Below are 25081 nucleotides of genomic sequence, written 5' to 3'. Positions count from 1 at the left end.
TCTCCAGACTCTCCCAAAACATCAATCTCATGACCTGGCAGAGCGTCTGTTGTTCATATTGGAAACTCAGAAACAGAGAAAATTAGAACGACTGAAGGCAGAGCATCTGTGGTGCTGAAACCACTGCTGCAGAGCGTCTGTGGTGCTGAAACCACTGCTGCAGAGCGTCTCAGAGCATCTGTGGTGCTGAAACCACTGCTGCAGAGCGTCTCAGAGCATCTGTGGTGCTGAAACCACTGCTGCAGAGCGTCTCAGAGCGTCTGTGGTGCTGAAACCACTGCTGCAGAGCGTCTCAGAGCATCTGTGGTGCTGAAACCACTGCTGCAGAGCGTCTGTGGTGCTGAAACCACTCCTGCAGAGCGTCTCAGAGCGTCTGTGGTGCTGAAACCACTGCTGCAGAGCGTCTCAGAGCATCTGTGGTGCTGAAACCACTGCTGCAGAGCGTCTGTGTTGCTGAAACCACTCCTGCAGAGTGTCTCAGAGTGTCTGTGGTGCTGAAACCACTGCTGCAGAGCGTCTGTGGTGATGAAACCACTCCTGCAGAGCGTCTCAGAGGGTCTGTGGTGCTGAAACCATTCCTGCAGAGCGTCTGTGTTGCTGAAACCACTCCTGCAGAGCGTCTCAGAGTGTCTGTGGTGATGAAACCACTCCTGCAGAGCGTCCGTGGTGCTGAAACCACTCCTGCAGAGTGTCTGTGGTGATGAAACCACTCCTGCAGAGCATCTGTGGTGCTGAAACCACTCCTGCAGAGCGTCTGTGGTGATGAAACCACTCCGGCAGAGCGTCTGTGGTGCTGAAACCACTGCTGCAGAGCGTCTGTGGTGATGAAACCACTCCGGCAGAGCGTCTGTGGTGCTGAAACCACTGCTGCAGAGCGTCTGTGGTGATGAAACCACTCCGGCAGAGCGTCTGTGGTGCTGAAACCACTGCTGCAGAGTGTCTGTGGTGATGAAACCACTCCTGCAGGTCTGTAGCTCAGGTGTTGGTCTCTCGTCTGTTAAAGCTGCTCTGTTTGTCCTCTAAAGAAAGTCGTGAAAATGTCTTTATCGTCTCTCACGCTGCCATCCTGCCTGTTATCCCGCCAACTAGCTAGAGAGCGTAGCCACGCTGGATCAATTCACTAATGCACTGTGAACGTACCTTTAGCATTTAGCATAGCACGGTTAGCCCAAAGGCAGCGTAGTGATCTGCCTTTTTGCTTGAATAATTTTCATATTGGAGAACTGACTGCCCATGAGCAAACATCCACACACTGAATATGACCGGCAAACGTAGAGCAGCAGTGTGACTTCAGGAGGGGGTGTGGTCTTCAACAGAGGGTGTGACTTCAGGAGGGGGTGTGACCTTCAAGAGAGGGTGTGACTTCAGGAGGGGGTGTGACCTTCAACAGAGGGTGTGACTTCAGGAGGGGGTGTGACCTTCAACAGAGGGTGTGACTTCAGGAGGGGGTGTGACCTTCAAGAGAGGGTGTGACTTCAGGAGGGGGTGTGACCTTCAACAGAGGGTGTGACTTCAGGAGGGGGTGTGACCTTCAACAGAGGGTGTGACTTCAGGAGGGGGTGTGACCTTCAACAGAGGGTGTGACTTCAGGAGGGGGTGTGACCTTCAAGAGAGGGTGTGGCCTTTGGGAGGAGGTGTGGTGTTCAGGGGAGGGTGTGGCCTTTGGGTGGGGGTGTGGTGTTCAGGGGAGGGTGTGGCCTTTGGGTGGGGGTGTGGTGTTCAGGGGAGGGTGTGGCCTTTGGGAGGGGGTGTGGTCTTCAGGGGAGGGTGTGGCCTTTGGGAGGGGGTGTGGTCTTCAGGGGAGGGTGTGGCCTTTGGGAGGGGGTGTGGTCTTCAGGGGAGGGTGTGGCCTTTGGGAGGGGGTGTGGTCTTCAGGGGAGAGTGTGGCCTTTGGGAGTGAGTGACTTGTGCAGCCTCTCTGCTGTACCAGGAAATAGTTCAGTCATTTGGGCAATGAAAATCACAAAATGCTGACACGTTCAAACCAATAGGTGGTGTAAGCTCCCGGGAATTAAAAACTTAATTATTATATGATGATTAAAACAAATAATCAAACTGAATATTTCATTCATTTAATTCAGGCTTGGACCTACCCTGCTTACCCTGCCTACCCTGACTGCCTGCATACCCTGCCTATCTTACCTACCCTGCCTACCCTACCTGCCTACCCTGCCTACCCTGGCTACCCTGGCTACCCTGCCTACCCTGCCTACCCTGGCTACCCTGGCTACCCTGCCTACCCTGCTTACCCTGCCTACCCTGGCTACCCTGCCTACCCTGACTACCCTGGCTACCCTGACTACCCTGCCTACCCTGGCTACCCTGCCTACCCTGACTACCCTGGCTACCCTGGCTACCCTGCTTACCCTGCCTACCCTGCTTACCCTGGCTACCCTGGCTACCCTGCCTACCCTGCCTACCCTGGCTACCCTGGCTACCCTGCCTACCCTGCCTACCCTGCCTACCCTGCCTACCCTGACTACCCTGGCTACCCTGACTACCCTGTCTACCCTGACTACCCTGGCTACCCTGACTACCCTGGCTACCCTGCTTACCCTGCCTACCCTGGCTACCCTGGCTACCCTGCCTACCCTGACTACCCTGCCTACCCTGGCTACCCTGCCTACCCTGCCTACCCTGCCTACCCTGCCTACCCTGGCTACCCTGGCTACCCTGCCTACCCTGACTACCCTGACTACCCTGGCTACCCTGACTACCCTGCCTACCCTGCTTACCCTGCTTACCCTGCCTACCCTGGCTACCCTGCCTACCCTGACTACCCTGCCTACCCTGGCTACCCTGACTACCCTGCCTACCCTGCCTGCACGTCACTGATGGTACAAAAGTCCAATGTTTTTGAAACAGTACTGTGTGTGTTCCCACAGCCTGGTGTTAGCTGCTTGGTCGTAACTGTAACTGAAGATACGACCAAGCTAAGTAACTTTCAGACACGCAATATTTTCAGCTCAACATCCTGAAACGTCCTGCTGCAGCTGCAGTCTCCACGTCTCCCCGTCTCCACGTCTCCACGTCTCCACGTCTCCAGGAGCTTCTCTTTCTGATCACATTCTACTTCAAACTGCTTTGGGTGAAAAACAGCATTTCTACAAGTCCTACGTTGTCTTCTCCACGGTAACGTTAGTGAATGGTACCTGATAGTCATGTCTTCTCCACGGTAACCTTAGTGAATGGTACCTGATAGTCCTGTCTTCTCCACGGTAACCTTAGTGAATGGTACCGGATAGTCCTGTCTTCTCCACGGTAACGTTAGTGAATGGTACCGGATAGTCATGTCTTCTCCACGGTAACGTTAGTGAATGGTACCGGATAGTCCTGTCTTCTCCACGGTAACCTTAGTGAATGGTACCGGATAGTCCTGTCTTCTCCACGGTAACCTTAGTGAATGGTACCGGATAGTCCTGTCTTCTCCACGGTAACCTTAGTGAATGGTACCGGATAGTCCTGTCTTCTCCACGGTAACCTTAGTGAATGGTACCGGATAGTCCTGTCTTCTCCACGGTAACCTTAGTGAATGGTACCGGATAGTCCTGTCTTCTCCACGGTAACCTTAGTGAATGGTACCGGATAGTCCTGTCTTCTCCACGGTAACCTTAGTGAATGGTACCGGATAGTCCTGTCTTCTCCACGGTAACCTTAGTGAATGGTACCGGATAGTCCTGTCTTCTCCACGGTAACCTTAGTGAATGGTACCGGATAGTCATGTCTTCTCCACGGTAACCTTAGTGAATGGGACCTGATAGACAGACATTATAAAAGCCACCACCTCAATAAACACTGGCAGCAACGGAGCAGATAGCTCACGGTTCATCTGGAACCTCGGCTTTTGGTTCACAGGTTTGGTTTCGGTACGTGTTGTTTTTTGTCTTGTGTTCTATTCTGGAGTCCTCGACTGTCAGAGAGCACTACGTCAGAGAGCGCTACGTCAGAGAGCGCTACGTCAGAGAGCCCTACGTCAGAGAGCGCTACGTCAGAGAGCGCTACGTCAGAGAGCCCTACGTCAGAGAGCGCTACGTCAGAGAGCCCTACGTCAGAGAGCGCTACGTCAGGTGCTTCTGCTGGTGTTTCCTCTGACTTCAGGGGCAGAAATGTCTGTTAATGGTTTCCACTCCCAAACCGAAATGATCCCATGAAGACTTTTAAGATGGTGTCGTGCAGTGGTGCAGTGAGTTCTTGGCTCCGCTGCACCACCAGCCTACGCCCTTTATGTACTTTTATGTACTGTTACCAGCAGTTTCTGCTACAGACCGAGGCTGAAATGTAGACCGCCGTCCTCTGATAATGTAGGGACTTTAACAGCTTTACATTTTACCACTGCCACAGCACCACACACACACACACACACACACACACACACACACACACACACACACACACACACACACACACACACACACACACACACACACACACACACACACACACACACACACACACACACACACACACACACACACACACACACACACACACACACACACACACACACACAGTGCCTTGTAAAGTTGTAATAAGCTGTGTAGGACAAACCGAATGTTTACCTAATAAAAACCCAGATCTCAACCTCTTTATAAACCCGTGTTAAAAACATTAAACTATAGAGAGACAACTGCACTAAATAAAGAAATACATAAAAAAAAAGGAACACCAACAGGCTTCCCCAAATGGGCGCAACCCCCCCCAATCTGGCAACGGTATCATCTCTGTGAGAGTGTGGAGGAGTAGGCGTGGACAGACGTCTCATTGTCTGTCCATGTCCCCAGAGCCTGTTCAGTCCCCAGAGAGACTTTTAGACTGAACTTCAGGGGCTGATTGGGACAAATACACTCTGAATACCCTGTGGTTGGACCTCTGACACCGATGTGACATATTACAACGTGATGTGAACTTGTTGTGACAAACTGTATAATATTGGACCTTTAGCTGGGGGGCAGGGGGTCATGAGATGATCCGGTTCTTGTGCTTCAGGTTTTCATGATAAAAACTCTTTTTGTCAGGACTGGCGGATGAATGACGTCTCTGTGGTTCTTGATCTCCTGCTACAGACGCAGAGATTACCTGAGTTTCTCTGGGGGTTATTTATAGCTGTTATTAGATGATGGGTGGGGGTGTGGGGTGGGGTGGGGGGGTTGTTCTCCTGCTCTAATGCACACTTGTGCCCCATGCAGCTCTACATCTCATATCAGTGATCCTATAAAAGCTGAAGCACCGTATCAGCAGGAAGCTGCTCTTTCCCCCGAGGAAACCAGTGTTGCAGTGTAAACCTGGCTTTGGACTAACAGCCGTCATTTTCACTATAAGTGTCATTGTGATGAAGATGGGGGCCACACAGGCTCTACATCGGGGGCCACACAGGCTCTACATCGGGGGCCACACAGGCTCTACATCAGGGGCCACACAGGCTCTACATCGGGGGCCAAACAGGCTCTACATCGGGGGCCACACAGGCTCTACATCGGGGGCCAAACAGGCTCTACATCGGGGGCCACACAGGCTCTACATCGGGGGCCACACAGGCTCTACATCGGGGGCCAAACAGGCTCTGTATCGGGGGCCAAACAGGCTCTGTATCGGGGGCCAAACAGGCTCTACATCGGGGGCCACACAGGCTCTACATCGGGGGCCACACAGGCTCTGCATCGGGGGCCACACAGGCTCTACATCGGGGGTCAAACAGGCTCTACATCGGGGCCAAACAGGCTCTGTATCGGGGGCCAAACAGGCTCTGTATCGGGGGCCACACTCATCTTCAGGGGCCAAACAAATGGCTCAGACTGGGCCCAGAGTTCGCAGCAGTGAAGAAGCTTCCTGATAACCTGGAAATGACAGCAGGGGCAGATTTTCTCTTATTCTGGTGTGAAGAGGGAAAGAAGTTATAGATTGTTACACAACCATAAAAACATAGACCTTTTTGAAATGATATGTAAAGTTGTTGTTAGCTGCTGTATCTATCATAGAGTTACAGAGCAGTCCTCTGATGGAACCCTGGACATGTCAGCACGGCCCGGTTATACCACCACAGCTCCAAGTCACTGAAAACGCAACATTTTGAAAAATGGCTCGTCGAGTCGAACTTTCTGAAATCACTCTGGCTCTGATTCTGTTTAGACGGCGGAGACGCTGGTCCAGGTCCAGGTCCAGGTCCAGGTCCTGCTCACCACGGCAGTAGATAGTTCCTCTGCACATGCTCAGGAGAGCCGATCAGAACAAAGTTTCCTTCGTGGCGTCATCACTCCCCATCCAGATTCTCCCGGACTTGGTACTTTGATTAAGCCTGGCATGCTTACTACATGGTCGCCATGTAAACACTAAACTTTTGTGAAACAAAAAAGCAAAACTGATGATGATTTGAAATGTGGTGGTGTAAATGGACCCCGGCTCGCTCAGTATGAGCCTCTCAGTCTCAAGGTAGAGGGTTCATGTCCCACGCTGGGCGCCACCTTCCTGTGGGCTCTCCACCTTCCTGTGGGCTCTCCACCTTCCTGTGGGCTCTCCACCTGCAGGAAGGTTCTTAATGGGTCAATGTGATCTGGGTGACGGTGCTCAGACTGACACCCCCACCACCTGGGAACAGGTAAGAGGGAGGAGATGGATGGAGGGATGGAGGGATTGATGGATGGTGTAAATGGGGTCCTCGGTGTGATTCCCTATATTCCACTGGGTGCTTCCCCCTGGTGACCGGACCGTTCTACTGCCTCCAGGAGGATGGCTTCAGAGACCAAGGTTATTCCAGGTCCCAGTCTCGACTGGCTCATGTGTGCTGGAGTTTCCAGGTGCCTCTTGGGCTCACCGGTCATTGCCTTGTGTCGGGCTGCGGGGCAGCAGAGCAGTTTTCGGCGCTGTCCCTCACCTCCTTTCCCAAAGTGACTGTCCTTGGCTGGAGCTTGAAGTGACGGCTGTCCTTCATTCCCTTGCTGGTTGCCTTTGCTGTGGATTTCAGCACCTGGCCGGGCCTCCAGCAGTACCGATGCTCGACTCCTGCCCTGGAGCAGCTGCTCAACATGTACTCCAATGTTTTGGACGGGGGGGGGGGGGGGGGGGGGGTGTACACGTTGGATGGAGTGATGGAGTGATGGAGAACCTAAAGTAAAAGAAGAGCAGTGAGGAAGTTCTGCCTGGAACCGTTCTGCTGGAATAAAGTGGAACTGAGTGATCACAGTGCTGTTCCTTTATATCACTGATCAATTAATCTGCTCTAATCTCACCAAGTCAGGAAGGTTCTGGTTCTGGCTGCAGCAGCAGTGTTGCTTTGAGCTGCTGGATGGGTTTGAATTCTTCATAATCTCAGAGATTAACTGCTCCTTCAGTAATCTGGAAACCGCTCTGGAGGGTTTCTCTGTGTGTGATTGGTCAGATGCTGCAAGCTCCGCCCCTTTCCAGTGAACGTGCACACGTAGGCCGGGGTTGAACCAGAGAGTTGAGAACCTGCTTGGTAAGAACGGTGATCAGGATCAGTCAAGCCAGGAAACGGAGAGAGATCCTGGATATGTGGATCAGGTTGGTAGTGGAGGCCTCAGCTGTGCCTCCTGGTGACCCTCCGCTCCATCACATCCTCCCATTTCCCCTCATGGCTGCTGCTCTCCGCCCCTCGACTGAGACCCTCACCTCCTCTTGCAAATGTTAGGCTGGACAATGTTTAATGTTTAATCTTCCTTTGTCAACTCTAAATTCTGTTGTGTAGAGAATAAGATTAGTCAGAGTGTTGGAGCGACTCAGGTTCAGCCAAGTGTTTTTTAAAGTTAATCCTCCTGACAGTATTCAGCTCAGAGTCCTGCTGGTTCCTGTTTTCCTCCTGAAGCTTCTCCTCAGCTTCAGTCTTCCAGGATATTATTAGAACTGAGGTTCACTGTGATGAGCAAAGGTGAAGAACTTCAGCTCCCAGTTCCACCTGTTAATGAAGTGCTGATCACAATGTAAAGTCTGATCATAATACTGATAAATAAACACGAAGCAATGTTCACTACAACTGCTAACAATTTTACAAAAAAGAGCCATAAGAATAATTCATAAAACTGAATAGAGATCACACAAATTCACTCTTCTTCAAATTTAAAATACTAAAATTCCCTGACCTGCTACAATTTAAACCTGCACAAATGATGTATAAAGCAATAAACAATCAACTTCCTGCAAATATTGAAAACTAGTTTTTTTAGCAGAGACGGGGTTATATTTGGAGACGGGATCTAAAGCTCAAACACGGGAGATTTTAACTCTAAAATCATTTTGTCTTTCAATATGTGGAGTGAGGTTGTAGAACGGATTAGAGGAGCAGCTCAGGCAGCGTCCAATCACAACCGTTGGTTTCCACTCAGTCTAGGGAGGAGGACGGCCGGTGGCACTGCTGGAGATCAGATTTATTTAGTCATATTATTCATACATTATGTATTTACTATTTTTCTTGTTAATTTGTATATATAGGTATGAGTATTTATATGCAGGTATGGCTATGTATATGTAGGTATGTGTGTGTGTTAATGTATGTGTGTGTATATATATCTATATCTATATCTATATATGTATGTATAAAATGATTCATTGTTGAGGTGGATTAGGGGAAAGGAGTAAATAAACTGAGGCTTCGTCCTTTCCGGTTCTGGTTGGGAATTATTTATTAAACTTCTTAATATTGGCTTCTGTTTATGTGTTTTATGTGTTTTTTTATGTAATTTTGCTGTTATGATTTGAATAATTTCTTTTGTGCCCACATGCCTCAAATAAACTCAATTCAATCAATTCAAATTGATGAGAAGCTCCGACCCAATCTCATGTGATGTGTGTGTGTGTGTGTGTGTGTGTGTGTGTGTGTGTGTGTGTGTGTGTGTGTGTGTGTGTGTGTGTGTGTGTGTGTGTGTGTGTGTGTGTGTGTGTGTGTCTTCCAGCTGTTCCTCCTAACGTCTCTGAACTGAAGAACTTGGAGGTTCTGAATCTTTTCAACAACCAGATTGAGGAGCTGCCGACTCAGATCAGCAGCCTGCAGAAGCTAAAGCACCTCAATATCGGGTAACACACACACACACACACACACACACACACACACACACACACACACACACACACACACACACACACACACACACACACACACACACACACACACACACACTGATAACAAAAGTTTTATTGAAATATTTTCTTACAGTAAATGTGGCAGTACCATAAAAGAACTACTTTTGAATGTCAGTACATCACATAGTAGGACTGTTGTTCAAATAACATCTGTGGAAAAAATAAATGTGTGTATTGGCCTAAGTACTTGGTATCGGTATCGGTGAGTACTCAAATCCAAGTACTTATACACTATTCGTTTGGGAAAAAAGTGTTATTGGTGCCTCCCTACTAAACATAAACTGAATAAGAAATATTACCTGCTATGAGCACAGGGTGAGTAAAGCCTTGTTCTGATTGGATCAATATCCTGTCAACCGGTCATACTGGCTCACGTCAGCTTGATAGGATACAGAGGTGGTCGGGGGTATTTAGGCCTGGTGCAACTGTTTTCCCCCCAACATAAGAAAGAAGTTGCTCACTCTCCGACAAGTTGACCACCTACTATGAGCGACCGGCGGCGGTGTGAATGAGCTAAATGACATGGCAGCCAGCTCTGAGTTCCTTTTTTTAATTGAAGATGCATGCTTATGGAACAATAAACTTGTTCATAGAAAATCTCCAATGGTATGACCACTGCTTTTTTCCAGCCAGTTGGAAATGAACCAGCCTTAATGGAAAGATTTCTGAGATGAGTCAGTGGTTTTATTAATACTTTGCTGTGTGTTTTGGGAAAAGAAGTACTCATGTTGTAAATATCATTTGTTTTTGAGTTTGTTAATGTTTTAATAATGCCAGCAATTAGTTCTCCATCTCTCAGGTTAAGGTTAAACGTCCCTGCTGAGGGGGGGGGGGGGGGGGGGGGGGGGGGGGGGGGGGGGGGGGGGGGGTTCTATTCTTTGGTATATTTGGTAACACAAATGTTTTTCTTACTTCTTCCACCGACGTCCCAAAATAACGATTAAATTCATTTGCCAAAGTGTCACTGATGTTCCTGCCTTTAGTTCTAAGTTCCTTTACCCTCTTCTGATTATTTGTTTTGTTAGTTAAGTTATCTAGTTGTCTCCATAGGGAAGTCTTGTTACCCTCTGCATGCTCTATCAGTTTATTATAATATGAAGCTTTGGAGTTACGCAGCTCTTGTAGTGCTTTATTTTTTATCTGTTTGTAAATCAAGTGATCAGTTAGTAGTTTGGAGGTCAGTCATGTCTTCATGCTGAGTCTCGCCTCTTCATAACGTTTCTTATTTCATTGTTTAGTTCAAGCTACACATTCATTTTCTCATGCTGCGAAAGTCCAATGAAGTTCAGAAAAAGTAAACTTTGCAATGATGAAGTGCCTAAAGATTTGGTTTAAACTGAGTAACCTAAGTAAACATGGTTTTAAAGTTGAAGTAATTCTGTTTGAGATGGACTAAATGAAGTACTGGTTCAAAATGGAGTAGTCTTGGGATTTCTGGTTGGTTATTAGCATTAAATTACTGTAAGTAATAGATTACTGAACGTAATAAGTCACTGGAAGTAATTTATGAAAAATTGAAATTGTTAATGGAAGTAAACGGTCATTTACTCATTAACAACTCAAAGTAATTGAGTACTTACTTAAAAGTTAATAAATTATCAAAAATAATTTATTAATGAAAAATTATTAATTTGATTAAATTTGTTATTTATCTATTAATAACGAAAAGGGGGGGGGGCACCACCAGATAAACTGGAAATAGCTAATACCTATATATCAGTCTTGTTTGTAAAAGTTTATTTAAGTTGGTTAATATTTCTGCATAAAATATAACCATCTTAAATAGAATGGAAGGTGTGAGATCCGAGCACAGACTGTTACAAACCAGTGAAGTGTCAACAATAAATACACAATAATCACCAAGAAGCGTACAATTCAGCTAACAGGCGTTTATTAACAAAATGTATTAATTCATAAATAATTCTGGAATCATCTCATAAATCAACACATTCAAGTAGCAAACGACATCGAACACGGAGATCTAATCTATTAAACAGCAACACTATGTACAAAGAGTGTGTGTGTGTGTGTGTGTGTGTGTGTGTGTGTGTGTGTGTGTGTGTGTGTGTGTGTGTGTGTGTGTAGAATGAACCGTCTGAACAGCCTCCCCAGAGGGTTCGGCTCTTTACCTGCTCTGGAGGTTTTGGATCTCACCTACAACAACCTGAACCAGAACTCCCTGCCTGGAAACTTCTTCTACCTCAGTGAGTAAACACATTGAAAGCACAGCGACACATGGAACCGCAATTACGCACGTTGAACCGCACACTCATTCACCCACACACACACACACACACACACACACACACACACACACACACACACACACACACACACACACACACACACACACACACACACACACTAAATTGTCTTTCTGGCGCAGCGACTCTACGGGCTCTCTATCTGAGTGATAACGACTTTGAGTCACTTCCTGCCGACATCGGAAAGCTGATCAAACTCCAAATAGTAAGTTATGTCTTCTAAAGCTGCTTAGCTTCTGGTCTCCAGCTCGCTGTGACATCACATCTGGTATGTTGGTACTCTGCCCCGATGCCCTGATGCCCTGATGCCCCGATGCCCCGATGTGGGCTCATTATGACCCTCATCCTTGGTTTCAGTCTGAGCGGAGGCCGTGGCTGGACTGTCACTTAAGACTGTACTTTAGTCTGCATCAGTCTCATCAAAACAAAATGCATCATTTTTTCTTTTTTTTTCGTCTGTTGAAAATTTCAGGAAGAACGACAGACCTTGAACTCTTAAAATAATCCTAAACATCTGCAAGTGTTTCCCCGCAGTTTTCAATCTTTGTGTTTTTTGTTAGAATTCAGCTCTCTGATGATGTCTGTGTTTTACTAACTCCAACAGGTACTCTGATTTAGAAAACTGCAGCTTCCACCTGGTCTCTTAATAACAGGCCTCAAATATTCAACCTATAAACAAGAACCACCAGAGAAGAGTCAGACACTTTAAACATGAAGCTGTGTTTCAATCCATCATGAAGGAATATGAGCTTTTCAACAGAAATAAGTTGGAGCGATTTGTAAAAAGATTTTCCACCATATGCAGACATTCTGATGTCACAACAAATGAAAACGGTTTAATGTAGGGCTGCAACTAACCATTATTTTATAATCAATGAATCGGATTAAAAACAAAAAAACATCTCAAATTGTAGGACCAGTTGATATTGAAGGAACCAAACACCAAATGTGTTCTGGTTATTTTAAAGCACATAACTGAACCAAAACAAAGATGTATACTATATACACGCACGCACGCACGCACGCACGCACGCACGCACGCACGCGCGCGCACACACACACACACACACACACACACACACGTGCGTATTTATAAGATTTCATTTATTTCGGGACCACATACAGTCCAGTTTCATCCTGAGTAGACCAAACTACTAAGGCTCCCTGTGCACCAGGCTCCCTGTGCTCCAGGCTCCCTGTGCTCCAGGCTCCCTGTGCACCAGGCTCCCTGTGCACCAGGCTCCCTGTGCTCCAGGCTCCCTGTGCACCAGGCTCCCTGTGCTCCAGGCTCCCTGTGCTCCAGGCTCCCTGTGCACCAGGCTCCCTGTGCACCAGGCTCCCTGTGCACCAGGCTCCCTGTGCTCCAGGCTCCCTGTGCTCCAGGCTCCCTGTGCTCCAGGCTCCCTGTGCGGGGATTTTTACATTACGTTATGGAGCCTGAATATGAGCCCAAGTATTTTGGCCGTTTCAGTGTCGCTCAGTTTGAAACTTACCAGGAGAACCTGTCTGTTGTCCTCGTCAGCAGGTTGTCCTCATTAAGGTGAGTTAACAGGTAAATATGTGTCGGTGGACAGTGACGTGTCCTGTACAGGGTGGAGCTCTGACCTGGTCCTCACAGGTTCTACTGTACCACCTCCGCCTCGCTCCGTTCACCTGGCTCTGCAGGTGGAGGTTCTGTTTTTAAACTTTATTTCAGAAGGTGGAGTAAACGGCTCTGCAACATGGCGAGTGGCGCATAAACCGCGTGACACAACGAATCCATGATGAAATTCATTTCCAACACTTAATAATCACATTTTATGGATTTTATCAACTCGTTGTTGCAGCCCTAGTTTAATGCACTGATGCCAGCATTGAGTATTAGGTCCAATACGGCACAAATTACTCGTATTCGCACTTGTAAAAGTTCCCCGATACAACGTGACGTCTTCTGTAAGCAACGTCAGCAGCAGGTAGTCTAGAGAGCACCAGCAATGTGTGCAGGGCCACATGCTACAAGCCAGAGAGCTTTGAGGCTCAACATGACTGGTGGAGGTGACATAGCATCGACACATAGGCTGTGGAGGTGACGTAGCATTCACGCATAGGCTGTGGTGGTGACGCAGCATCAACACAGACTGTGGAGGTGACGTAGCGTCGACAGACGGGAGGTGACGTAGCATCAAAAAAGAGGCTGTGGAGGTGATGTAGCGTTGACACAAAGGCTGTGGAGGTGATGTAGCTTTGACACAGAATGGAGGTAATATAGCAATGTAGTGACGTAGCATTGACAGAGAGGCTGTGGCAACACAAACATTGATCCATTGTTCCTGCTCCTCTTTTCTCGGCAGCTCCGAAGACAAACTAACTTGTTGAGATTGTCCGAGAGCCGCCCGCTCCTTCTTCACAATGTTGCTGAGAACAGCCAGCAGAATCCAGACTAAAGTCTGAAAACTAAAGTCTGTGACGACCTGTTCTCCCAGCAAGCAGCCATTTCCAATCAGTTCTTCTGCAGCAATCAGGAAACTTTTTTGAAAATGTCCTCCCGTTATGGCGTCACATCCTGCATGATTACACAACCGTTCATAACCCCGCCTACATTTCAAACCGTTCCCCGTGTAATGGAAATGCAGCACTGATACGGGTCTGGTTACGGATAGTCAACCCCCACCTGACCGGCACCCGTACCAAGGGGCACTGTGGAAACGGGGCTTTAGTGCATGCACGGCAGCATAGCTGATAGCAAGGCTACTAGGATAAACTGCCTGAGATGCGTTGCCAGAGACCTTTTGAGTCATTCTGTGCTGCAGGGTTAATTGCATTAAAATTTTAGACCTGATTGATTATCATGATGATGGATCAATTAACGCATTAATTTTGACAGCCCTGAATAAAAGCTTTGGCCAGCGTGTGGGCAGCGTGAGTAACCTGTGAATAACTTGTGGGCAGCGTATGGGCAACTTGGGTAACGTGTTGGTAGCGTGTTAGTAACGTGTGAGTAACGTGTGGGTAACGTGTGGGCAGCGTATGGGCAGCTTGGGTAACGTGTGACTAACATGAGTATCGTGTGAGCAGTGTGAGGGCAGCATGTGGGTAACGTGCGGGCAGCGTATGGGCTGGTAACGTTTGGGTAGGGTTTTAGTAACGTGAGTAACGTGTGGGTGATGTGTGGACAGCGTTTGAGTAACGTGTGGGCAGCGTGTGGATAGTGTGTGGGCAGCGTGTGAGTAACGTGTGTAGCATGTTAGTAACATTTGCGTAACGACTGAGTAACATGAGCAGCCCGTGAGTAACGTATGTGCAACGTGTGAGTAACGTGTGTAGCGTGTGAGTAACGTGTGGGCAATGTGAGTAACGTCTGGGCAGCGTGTGAGTAGCCTGTGAGTAATGTGTGGGTTACGTGTGAGTAGCATGTGAGTAACGTGTGGGCAGCGTATGTAACGTGTGGGCAATGCGTGAGTAACGTGTGAGTAACGTGTGGGCAGCGTGTGGGTTACATGTGAGTAGCGTCTGAGTAGCGTGTGAGTTACGTGTGGGCAGTGTATGTAACGTGTGGGCAATGCGTGAGTAACGTGTGAGTAATGTGTGGGCAGCATGAGTAATGTTTTTGTAGCGTGGGCAGCGTGTGAGCAGCGTGGGTTAACGTGTGGACAGCGTGTGATTAATGTGTGGGCAGCGAGTGAGTAACATGTGAACAGCCTGTGAGTAACGTGTGGGCAACGTGTGGACAGCGTTTGAGTAGCGTGTGGGCAGCGTGTGGGAAGTGTGTGAGTAACGTGTGGGCAGCGTTTGAGTAACGTGGACAATGTGTGAGTAACGTGTGTAGCATGTTAGTAACATTTGCGTAACGACTGAGTAACGTGAGCAGCCCGTGAGTAACGTATGTGCAACGTGTGAGTAACGTATGTAGTGTGTTAGTAACGTGTGGGCAGCGTGTGAGTAACGCGTGGGTAATGTGTGAGTAACGCGTGGGTAATGTGTGAGTAACGCGTGGGCAATGTGTGAGTAACACGTGGGTAATGTGTGAGTAACGCGTGGGCAATGTGTGAGTAACGCGTGGGTAATGTGTGAGTAACGCGTGGGTAATGTGTGAGTAACGCGTGGGCAATGTGTGAGTAACGCGTGGGCAATGTGTGAGTAACGCGTGGGCAATGTGTGAGTAACGCGTGGGTAATGTGTGAGTAACGCGTGGGTAATGTGTGAGTAACGCGTGGGTAATGTGTGAGTAACGCGTGGGCAATGTGTGAGTAACGCGTGGGTAATGTGTGAGTAACGCGTGGGTAATGTGTGAGTAACGCGTGGGCAATGTGTGAGTAACGCGTGGGTAATGTGTGAGTAACGCGTGGGTAATGTGTGAGTAACGCGTGGGCAATGTGTGAGTAACGCGTGGGTAATGTGTGAGTAACGCGTGGGCAATGTGTGAGTAACGCGTGGGCAATGTGTGAGTAACATGTGGGTAATGTGTGAGTAACGCGTGGGTAACGTGTGGACAATGTGAGTAACGTGTGGGCAATGTGTGAGTAACGTGTGGGCAGCGTGTGGGTAGCGTGTGAGTAGCGTGTGAGTAATGTGTGGGCAGCGTGTGAATAACGTGTGGGCAGCGTGTGAGTAGCCTGTGAGTAATGTGTAGGCAGCGTGTGGGTTACATGTGAGTAGCGTGTGAGTAATGTGTGGGCAGCGTGTGAATAACGTGTGGGCAACATGTGGGCAGCGTGTGAGTAACGTGTGGGCAACATGTGTAGCGTGTTAGTAATGTGCGTGCAGCGTGTGAGTAACGTGTGGGCAGCGTGTGGGTAGCGTTTGAGTAACGTGTAGGCAGCATGTGAGTAACGTATAGACAGCGTGTGAGTAACGTGTAGGCAGCGTTTGAGTAACGTGTGAGCAGCGTGTGAGTAACGTGTGGGCAACATTTGTAGCGTGTTAGTAATGTGCCTGCAGCGTGTGAGTAACGTGTGGGCAGCGTGTGGGTAGCGTTTGAGTAACGTGTAGGCAGCATGTGAGTAACGTATAGGCAGCGTGTGAGTAACGTGTAGGCAGCGTTTGAGTAACGTGTGGGCAGCGCGTGTGTGTAGTCGGCAGCGTGGGTAATGTGTAGGCAGCGTGTGAGTAACGTGTAGGCAGCGTGTGAGTAACGTGTGGGCAGCGTGTGAGTAACGTGTGAGCAGCGTGTGAGTAACGTGTGAGCAGCGTGTGGGTAACGTGTGAGCAGTGTGTGGGTAACGTGTGATTAACATGAGGGCCCTGCATGGGCAGCGTGTGAGAAACGTGTGGGCAGCGTTTGAGTAACGTGTAGGCAGCTTGTGAGTAACGTGTAGGCAGCGTTTGAGTAACGTGTGAGCAGCGTGTGAGTAACGTGTAGGCAGCGTGTGAGTAACGTGTGGGCAGCGTGTGAGTAACTTGTAGGCAGCGTGTGAGTAACGTGTAGGCAGCGTTTGAGTAACGTGTAGGCAGCTTGTGAGTAACGTGTAGGCAGCGTTTGAGTAACGTGTGAGCAGCGTGTGAGTAACGTGTAGGCAGCGTGTGAGTAACGTGTGGGCAGCGTGTGAGTAACTTGTAGGCAGCGTGTGAGTAACGTGTAGGCAGCGTTTGAGTAACGTGTAGGCAGCGTGTGAGTAACGTGTAGGCAGCGTGTGAGTAACAAGTGGGCAGCGTGTGAGTAACGTGTGAGCAGCATGTGAGTAACGTGTGAGCAGCATGTGAGTAACGTGTGAGCAGCGTGTGATTAACATGTGGGCCCTGCATGGGCAGCGTGTGGGTAATGTGTGGGCAGCGTGTGGGTAACGTGTGAGCAGCGTGTGAGTAACGTGTGGGCAGCGTGTGGGTAACGTGTGAGCAGCGTGTGAGTAACGTGTGGGCAGCGTGTGGGTAACGTGTGGGTAACGTGTGAGCAGCGTGTGGGTAACGTGTGAGCAGCGTGTGGGTAACGTGTGAGCAGCGTGTGAGTAACGTGTGGGCAGCGTGTGGGTAACGTGTGAGCAGCGTGTGAGTAACGTGTGGGCAGCGTGTGGGTAACGTGTGGGTAACGTGTGAGCAGCGTGTGGGTAACGTGTGAGCAGCGTGTGAGTAACGTGTGGGCAGCGTGTGGGTAACGTGTGGGTAACGTGTGAGCAGCGTGTGGGTAACGTGTGAGCAGCGTGTGGGTAACGTGTGAGCAGCGTGTGAGTAACGTGTTGGCAGCGTGTGAGTAACGTGTGAGCAGCGTGTGGGTAACGTGTGAGCAGCGTGTGGGTAACGTGTGAGCAGCGTGTGAGTAACGTGTGAGCAGCGTGTGAGTAACGTGTTGGCAGCGTGTGAGTAACGTGTGAGCAGCGTGTGAGTAACGTGTGAGCAGTGTGTGGGTAACGTGTGATTAACATGTGGGCCCTGCATGGGCAGCGTGTGAGTAACGTGTGAGCAGCGTGTGAGTAACGTGTGAGCAGCGTGTGAGTAACGTTTGAGCAGCGTGTGAGTAACGCGTGGGCAGCGTGTGGGTAACGTGTGAGCAGCGTGTGGGTAACGTGTGAGCAGCGTGTGAGTAACGTGTGAGCAGCGTGTGAGCAGCGTGTGGGTAACGTGTGAGCAGCGTGTGGGTAACGTGTGAGCAGCGTGTGAGTAACGTGTGAGCAGCGTGTGGGTAACGTGTGAGCAGCGTGTGGGTAACGTGTGAGCAGCGTGTGGGTAACGTGTGAGCAGCGTGTGGGTAACGTGTGAGCAGCGTGTGGGTAACGTGTGAGCAGTGTGTGGGTAACGTGTGAGCAGCGTGTGAGTAACGTGTGAGCAGCGTGTGAGTAACGTGTGAGCAGCGTGTGGGTAACGTGTGAGCAGCGTGTGGGTAACGTGTGAGCAGCGTGTGAGTAACGTGTGAGCAGCGTGTGAGCAGCGTGTGTGTAACGTGTGAGCAGCGTGTGAGTAACGTGTGAGCAGCGTGTGAGTAACGTGTGAGCAGCGTGTGGGTAACGTGTGAGCAGTGTGTGGGTAACGTGTGATTAACATGTGGGCCCTGCATGGGCAGCGTGTGAGTAACGTGTGAGCAGCGTGTGAGTAACGTGTGAGTAACGTGTGAGTAACGTGTGGGCAGCGTGTGCGTAACGTGTGAGCAGCGTGAGTAACGTGTGAGCAGCGTGTGAGTAACGTGTGAGCAGCGTGTGAGTAGCGTGTGAGTAACGTGTGAGTAACGTGTGGGCAGCGTGTGCGTAACGTGTGAGCAGCGTGTGAGTAGCGTGTGAGTAACGTGTGAGTAACGTGTGGGCAGCGTGTGAGTAACGTGTGAGTAACGTGTGAGCAGCGTGTGAGGAACATGTGGGCAGCGTGTGGGTAACGTGTGAGCAGTGTGTGGGTAACGTGTGAGCAGTGTGTGGGTAACGTGTGATTAACATGTGGGCCCTGCATGGGCAGCGTGTGAGTAACGTGTGAGCAGCGTGTGAGTAACGTGTGAGTAACGTGTGAGTAACGTGTGGGCAGCGTGTGCGTAACGTGTGAGCAGCGTGTGAGTAACGTGTGAGCAGCGTGTGAGTAACGTGTGAGCAGCGTGTGAGTAGCGTGTGAGTAACGTGTGGGCAGCGTGTGCGTAACGTGTGAGCAGCGTGTGAGTAGCGTGTGAGTAACGTGTGAGTAACGTGTGGGCAGCGTGTGAGTAACGTGCGAGTAACGTGTGAGCAGCGTGTGAGGAACATGTGGGCAGCGTGTGGGTAACGTGTGAGCAGTGTGTGGGTAACGTGTGAGCAGTGTGTGGGTAACGTGTGATTAACATGTGGGCCCTGCATGGGCAGCGTGTGAGTAACGTGTGAGCAGCGTGTGAGTAGCGTGTGAGTAACGTGTGAGCAGCGTGTGAGTAACGTGTGGGCAGCGTGTGGGTAACGTGTGGGTAACGTGTGAGTAGCGTGTGAGTAACGTGTGAGTAACGTGTGGGCAGCGTGTGCGTAACGTGTGAGCAGCGTGTGAGTAACGTGTGAGCAGCGTGTGAGTAACGTGTGATTAACATGTGGGCCCTGCATGGGCAGCGTGTGAGTAACGTGTGAGCAGCGTGTGAGTAACGTGTGAGTAACGTGTGAGCAGCGTGTGAGTAACGTGTTGGCAGCGTGTGAGTAACGTGTGAGCAGCGTGTGAGTAACGTGTGAGCAGTGTGTGGGTAACGTGTGATTAACATGTGGGCCCTGCATGGGCAGCGTGTGAGTAACGTGTGAGCAGCGTGTGAGTAACGTGTGAGTAACGTGTGAGCAGCGTGTGAGTAACGTGTGAGCAGTGTGTGGGTAACGTGTGATTAACACGTGGGCCCTGCATGGGCAGCGTGTGAGTAATGTGTGAGCAGCGTGTGAGTAACGTGTGAGTAACGTGTGAGCAGCGTGTGAGTAACGTGTGAGCAGTGTGTGAGTAACGTGTGACTAACGTGTGGGCAGCGTGTGCGTAACGTGTGAGCAGTGTGTGAGTAACGTGTGAGTAACGTGTGGGCAGCGTGTGAGTAACGTGTGAGTAACGTGTGAGCAGCGTGTGAGTAACGTGTGGGCAGCGTGTGTGTAACGTGTGGGCAGCGTGTGTGTAACGTGTGAGCAGCGTGTGAGTAACGTGTGAGCAGCGTGTGAGTAACGTGTGAGTAACGTGTGAGTAACGTGTGAGTAACGTGTGAGTAACGTGTGAGTAACGTGTGAGTAACGTGTTTTGTTTTCTCCCTCTCTTCAGTTGAGCCTCAGAGATAACGACCTGGTCTCCCTGCCCAAGGAAATCGGAGAGTTGGCTCAACTGAAAGAGCTCCACATCCAGGGCAACAGACTGACCGTCCTGCCCCCGGAGCTCGGTACTGAACACACACACACACACACACACACACACACACACACACACACACACACACACACACACACACACACACACACACACACACACACACACACACACACACACACACACACACACACACACACACACACACACACACACACACACTCAGAGAGCTCATTTCGTTGTTGATTTGATAAAACATATATTGTGTGTGTGTGTGTGTGTGTGTGTGTGTGTGTGTGTGTGTGTGTGTGTGTGTGTGTGTGTGTGTGTGTGTGTGTGTGTGTGTGTGTGTGTGTGTGTGCAGGTAACCTGGACCTGACTGGGCCGAAGCAGGTGTTTAAAGCGGAGAATAATCCCTGGGTCACTCCTATCGCAGACCAGTTCCAGCTGGGAGTTTCTCATGTGTTTGAATACGTTCGCTCCGAGACATATAAGTAGTAAGTACTGACACATTATTTCAGGCTTCTCAAGGCCTTAATGCTTCTTTTCTTTCGTGCAGTTTCTCACTTGTGGAACTAATAAAGGTTTTGTCTTACTGTGGTGGAACAGCTGCACTTTCACCTCATTCTGATGTTTTTGTATTTCATGGTGTGAATCAACAAGAACTGCTGGTGGGACACTCAGAATTAGAATACTGCACTTCATAAAACTCTTCTGTGTCACTAAAAGCAAAATGCTAAATATTTCAGGTGAATTTAATTTGAGTTTTATCACCATTTATTCTTTAATTTCTTACAGAAATTCCAAGGCTTCACCATGCTTTGAAATGCAGTCATTGTTTAACACAATGTTCTGACTTGTGACACAGTTTGCTCCTGAAGCGGAGAAGGAAAGAATTTGGAGAGGTGTTGAAGCCTGCTGCTATTAATTCTTTGCTACAGACAGCTGCAAATGCTGCAAATCCTTTGTGTGAATGCTCTAAAGTGCTGCCCTGAAGCATGCTGTGGAACTGATCCGAGCACTGTCAGTGTGGACGATGCACACGCTCCGTGTGAGGCTCCTGAAGGATAACAGCACAAGTATTTTGCTTTCGTCTTTTCAGGCAAGTAGGTTTTTAAAACATCTTCAAAACATGTGAATGTTGAAATGTTTGGAGAGTGTGCTGGAACCCTCATCTGGTGGTGTCGCATGATGTGTCTTCTATCAGCTGGTGTTCAACACGAAACATGTGACGGGTATCTAAAAACCTACTGACCTGAAAAGACACCAGCAACATACCTATGAGCAAAGCAAAAGCTTAAGGGATTTTATGGAAGGATAACAGAACCAATCAAGGTGGAATCCTGGCTTTGACTGAACTCATCCAAACCAGAACCGTCTTTCTATGAATGCTGAATGTTGTTGGAGCCGGTGTTCATCAGATGGAATGAAAGCATGAGTAGAGGACGAGTGCAGATACTCAGCCTGTTTACTGAGCAACGGTTCTAAGTGAAAATGCAGTACTTTCATTAGGTTTTGGGTGTGAATCCAAAACATAACGACATTGGTGCTCGGATCCACTAAAAATAGAACTTTTTGAAAATGGCTCCCAAAGTGGAAGTTTCTGAAAACGTTCTTACTCCGTCCAAACAGGGAAAATCGTCTTCGGTGTTTCTGCCGTTGCCGTGTGGCCGTTGGACATCACCTGGACACGCCGTCTTTTCTGAAATCAAAACGTTTGCATTTGAAACGTTGTCGTGAAAACAGGACGTCAGTCATCTGAGGCCGAACTCAAACTTCAATCTAACCAATGAGCCGTCCACAAAGCCTGCGCCTCAGCAGGAGGCACACCGTCAGTACACCACATGTAGCTTATGACTATGGTTTTCTGATAAACAGGAGGTTATCACCTGTGAAGTCCTTGATAGACCAGACAGTTAACAGGAAAGGGAGGGTGGGTCCGACGCTTAATGAAACACAGCTGACGGAGTGGTCGATGCCCTGAACAGCTTCAGCCTTAGAACTGGCATCTCCAGAAACCTGGTGCAGATCAAGCTGAGAGTGGTCGGTCAGATTTAACACAACCAAACCTTTCTAGGAAAAATCTCTAGTTCTTTGCTGGCTTTGGTTTTTAGATCACATCGGTGGACCAAGCACATTTGTTCTTAACTAAACTACTGGCCAGTATAACAAATCCTACCTTTCATAATCTCACTGCAGGATTTAACGCCCAGAATGCAGGAGACAAACAGAGAAAACTGTAGTCGGTGGAGATACTGCGTGGTTGGTGACGTAGTGGTTATTAGGGGACGTAGTGGTTATTAGGGGACGTAGTGGTTATTAGGTGACGTAGTGGTTATTAGGGGACGTTGTGGTTATTAGGTGACGTTGTGGTTATTAGGGGACGTTGTGGTTATTAGGGGACGTAGTGGTTATTAGGGGACGTAGTGGTTATTAGGTGACGTTGTGGTTATTAGGGGACGTAGTGGTTATTAGGTGACGTTGTGGTTATTAGGGGACTTAGTGGTTATTAGGGGACGTAGTGGTTATTAGGGGACGTTGTGGTTATTAGGGGACGTAGTGGTTATTAGGGGACGTTGTGGTTATTAGGTGACGTTGTGGTTATTAGGGGACGTAGTGGTTATTAGGTGACGTTGTGGTTATTAGGGGACGTAGTGGTTATTAGGGGACGTAGTGGTTATTAGGGGACGTTGTTGTTATTAGGGGACGTAGTGGTTATTAGGGGACGTTGTGGTTATTAGGGGACGTAGTGGTTATTAGGGGACGTAGTGGTTATTAGGTGACGTTGTGGTTATTAGGGGACGTAGTGGTTATTAGGGGACGTAGTGGTTATTAGGTGACGTTGTGGTTATTAGGGGACGTAGTGGTTATTAGGTGACGTTGTGGTTATTAGGGGACGTAGTGGTTATTAGGGGACGTAGTGGTTATTAGGGGACGTTGTGGTTATTAGGGGACGTAGTGGTTATTAGGTGACGTTGTGGTTATTAGGGGACGTAGTGGTTATTAGGGGACGTAGTGGTTATTAGGTGACATTGTAGTTATTAGGGGATGTAGTGGTTATTAGGGGACGTAGTGGTTATTAGGGGACGTTGTGGTTATTAGGTGACATTGTGGTTATTAGGGGACGTAGTGGTTATTAGGGGACGTTGTGGTTATTAGGGGACGTAGTGGTTATTAGGTGACGTTGTGGTTATTAGGTGACGTAGTGGTTATTAGGGGACGTAGTGGTTATTAGGGGACGTTGTGGTTATTAGGGGACGTAGTGGTTATTAGGGGACGTAGTGGTTATTAGGTGACGTTGTGGTTATTAGGTGACATTGTGGTTATTAGGGGACGTAGTGGTTATTAGGGGACGTTGTGGTTATTAGGTGACGTTGTGGTTATTAGGGGACGTAGTGGTTATTAGGTGACGTTGTGGTTATTAGGGGACGTAGTGGTTATTAGGGGACGTAGTGGTTATTAGGGGACGTTGTGGTTATTAGGTGACGTTGTGGTTATTAGGGGACGTAGTGGTTATTAGGGGACGTAGTGGTTATTAGGGGACGTAGTGGTTATTAGGGGACGTAGTGGTTATTAGGTGACGTTGTGGTTATTAAGGGACGTAGTGGTTATTAGGTGACGTTGTGGTTATTAGGGGACGTAGTGGTTATTAGGGGACGTAGTGGTTATTAGGGGACGTTGTGGTTATTAGGGGACGTAGTGGTTATTAGGGGACGTTGTGGTTATTAGGGGACGTAGTGGTTATTAGGTGACGTTGTGGTTATTAGGGGACGTAGTGGTTATTAGGGGACGTAGTGGTTATTAGGGGACGTTGTGGTTATTAGGGGACGTAGTGGTTATTAGGGGACGTTGTGGTTATTAGGGGACGTAGTGGTTATTAGGGGACGTAGTGGTTATTAGGTGACGTTGTGGTTATTAGGGGACGTAGTGGTTATTAGGGGACGTAGTGGTTATTAGGTGACGTTGTGGTTATTAGGGGACGTAGTGGTTATTAGGTGACGTTGTGGTTATTAGGGGACGTAGTGGTTATTAGGGGACGTAGTGGTTATTAGGGGACGTTGTGGTTATTAGGGGACGTAGTGGTTATTAGGTGACGTTGTGGTTATTAGGGGACGTAGTGGTTATTAGGGGACGTAGTGGTTATTAGGTGACATTGTAGTTATTAGGGGACGTAGTGGTTATTAGGGGACGTTGTGGTTATTAGGTGACATTGTAGTTATTAGGGGATGTAGTGGTTATTAGGGGACGTAGTGGTTATTAGGGGACGTTGTGGTTATTAGGTGACATTGTGGTTATTAGGGGACGTAGTGGTTATTAGGTGACGTTGTGGTTATTAGGTGACGTAGTGGTTATTAGGGGACGTAGTGGTTATTAGGTGACGTTGTGGTTATTAGGTGACATTGTGGTTATTAGGGGACGTAGTGGTTATTAGGGGACGTTGTGGTTATTAGGTGACGTTGTGGTTATTAGGGGACGTAGTGGTTATTAGGTGACGTTGTGGTTATTAGGGGACGTAGTGGTTATTAGGGGACGTAGTGGTTATTAGGGGACGTTGTGGTTATTAGGTGACGTTGTGGTTATTAGGGGACGTAGTGGTTATTAGGGGACGTAGTGGTTATTAGGTGACGTTGTGGTTATTAGGGGACGTAGTGGTTATTAGGGGACGTAGTGGTTATTAGGTGACGTTGTGGTTATTAGGGGACGTAGTGGTTATTAGGGGACGTAGTGGTTATTAGGGGACATTGTGGTTATTAGGGGACGTAGTGGTTATTAGGGGACGTAGTGGTTATTAGGTGACGTTGTGGTTATTAGGGGACGTAGTGGTTATTAGGGGACGTAGTGGTTATTAGGGGACGTTGTGGTTATTAGGTGACATTGTGGTTATTAGGGGACGTAGTGGTTATTAGGGGACGTTGTGGTTATTAGGTGACGTTGTGGTTATTAGGGGACGTAGTGGTTATTAGGTGACGTTGTGGTTATTAGGGGACGTAGTGGTTATTAGGGGACGTAGTGGTTATTAGGTGACGTTGTGGTTATTAGGGGACGTAGTGGTT

At 48.7% G+C, this 25081-nt stretch overlaps 1 protein-coding gene across 1 annotated transcript in view; it reads left to right on the top strand.

Moving 5' to 3' along the window:
* The window catches only part of rsu1 (Ras suppressor protein 1), a 59006-nt gene that overhangs the window by 5134 nt on the left and 28791 nt on the right, over positions 1 to 25081 (top strand). Inside the window, exons 4-8 of the mRNA XM_080489373.1 lie at positions 8901 to 9021; positions 11173 to 11291; positions 11474 to 11556; positions 19986 to 20100; positions 20392 to 20524. Coding sequence (XP_080345499.1) covers positions 8901 to 9021; positions 11173 to 11291; positions 11474 to 11556; positions 19986 to 20100; positions 20392 to 20524 — 571 coding nt within the window. The remainder of the gene's footprint in view (positions 1 to 8900; positions 9022 to 11172; positions 11292 to 11473; positions 11557 to 19985; positions 20101 to 20391; positions 20525 to 25081) is intronic.

This window comes from Lipophrys pholis (assembly GCF_963383615.2).
Source record: "Lipophrys pholis genome assembly, chromosome: 20".
NCBI classification, from domain to species: Eukaryota; Metazoa; Chordata; class Actinopteri; order Blenniiformes; family Blenniidae; genus Lipophrys; species Lipophrys pholis.
This window is presented reverse-complemented; position numbering and strand designations above follow the sequence as displayed.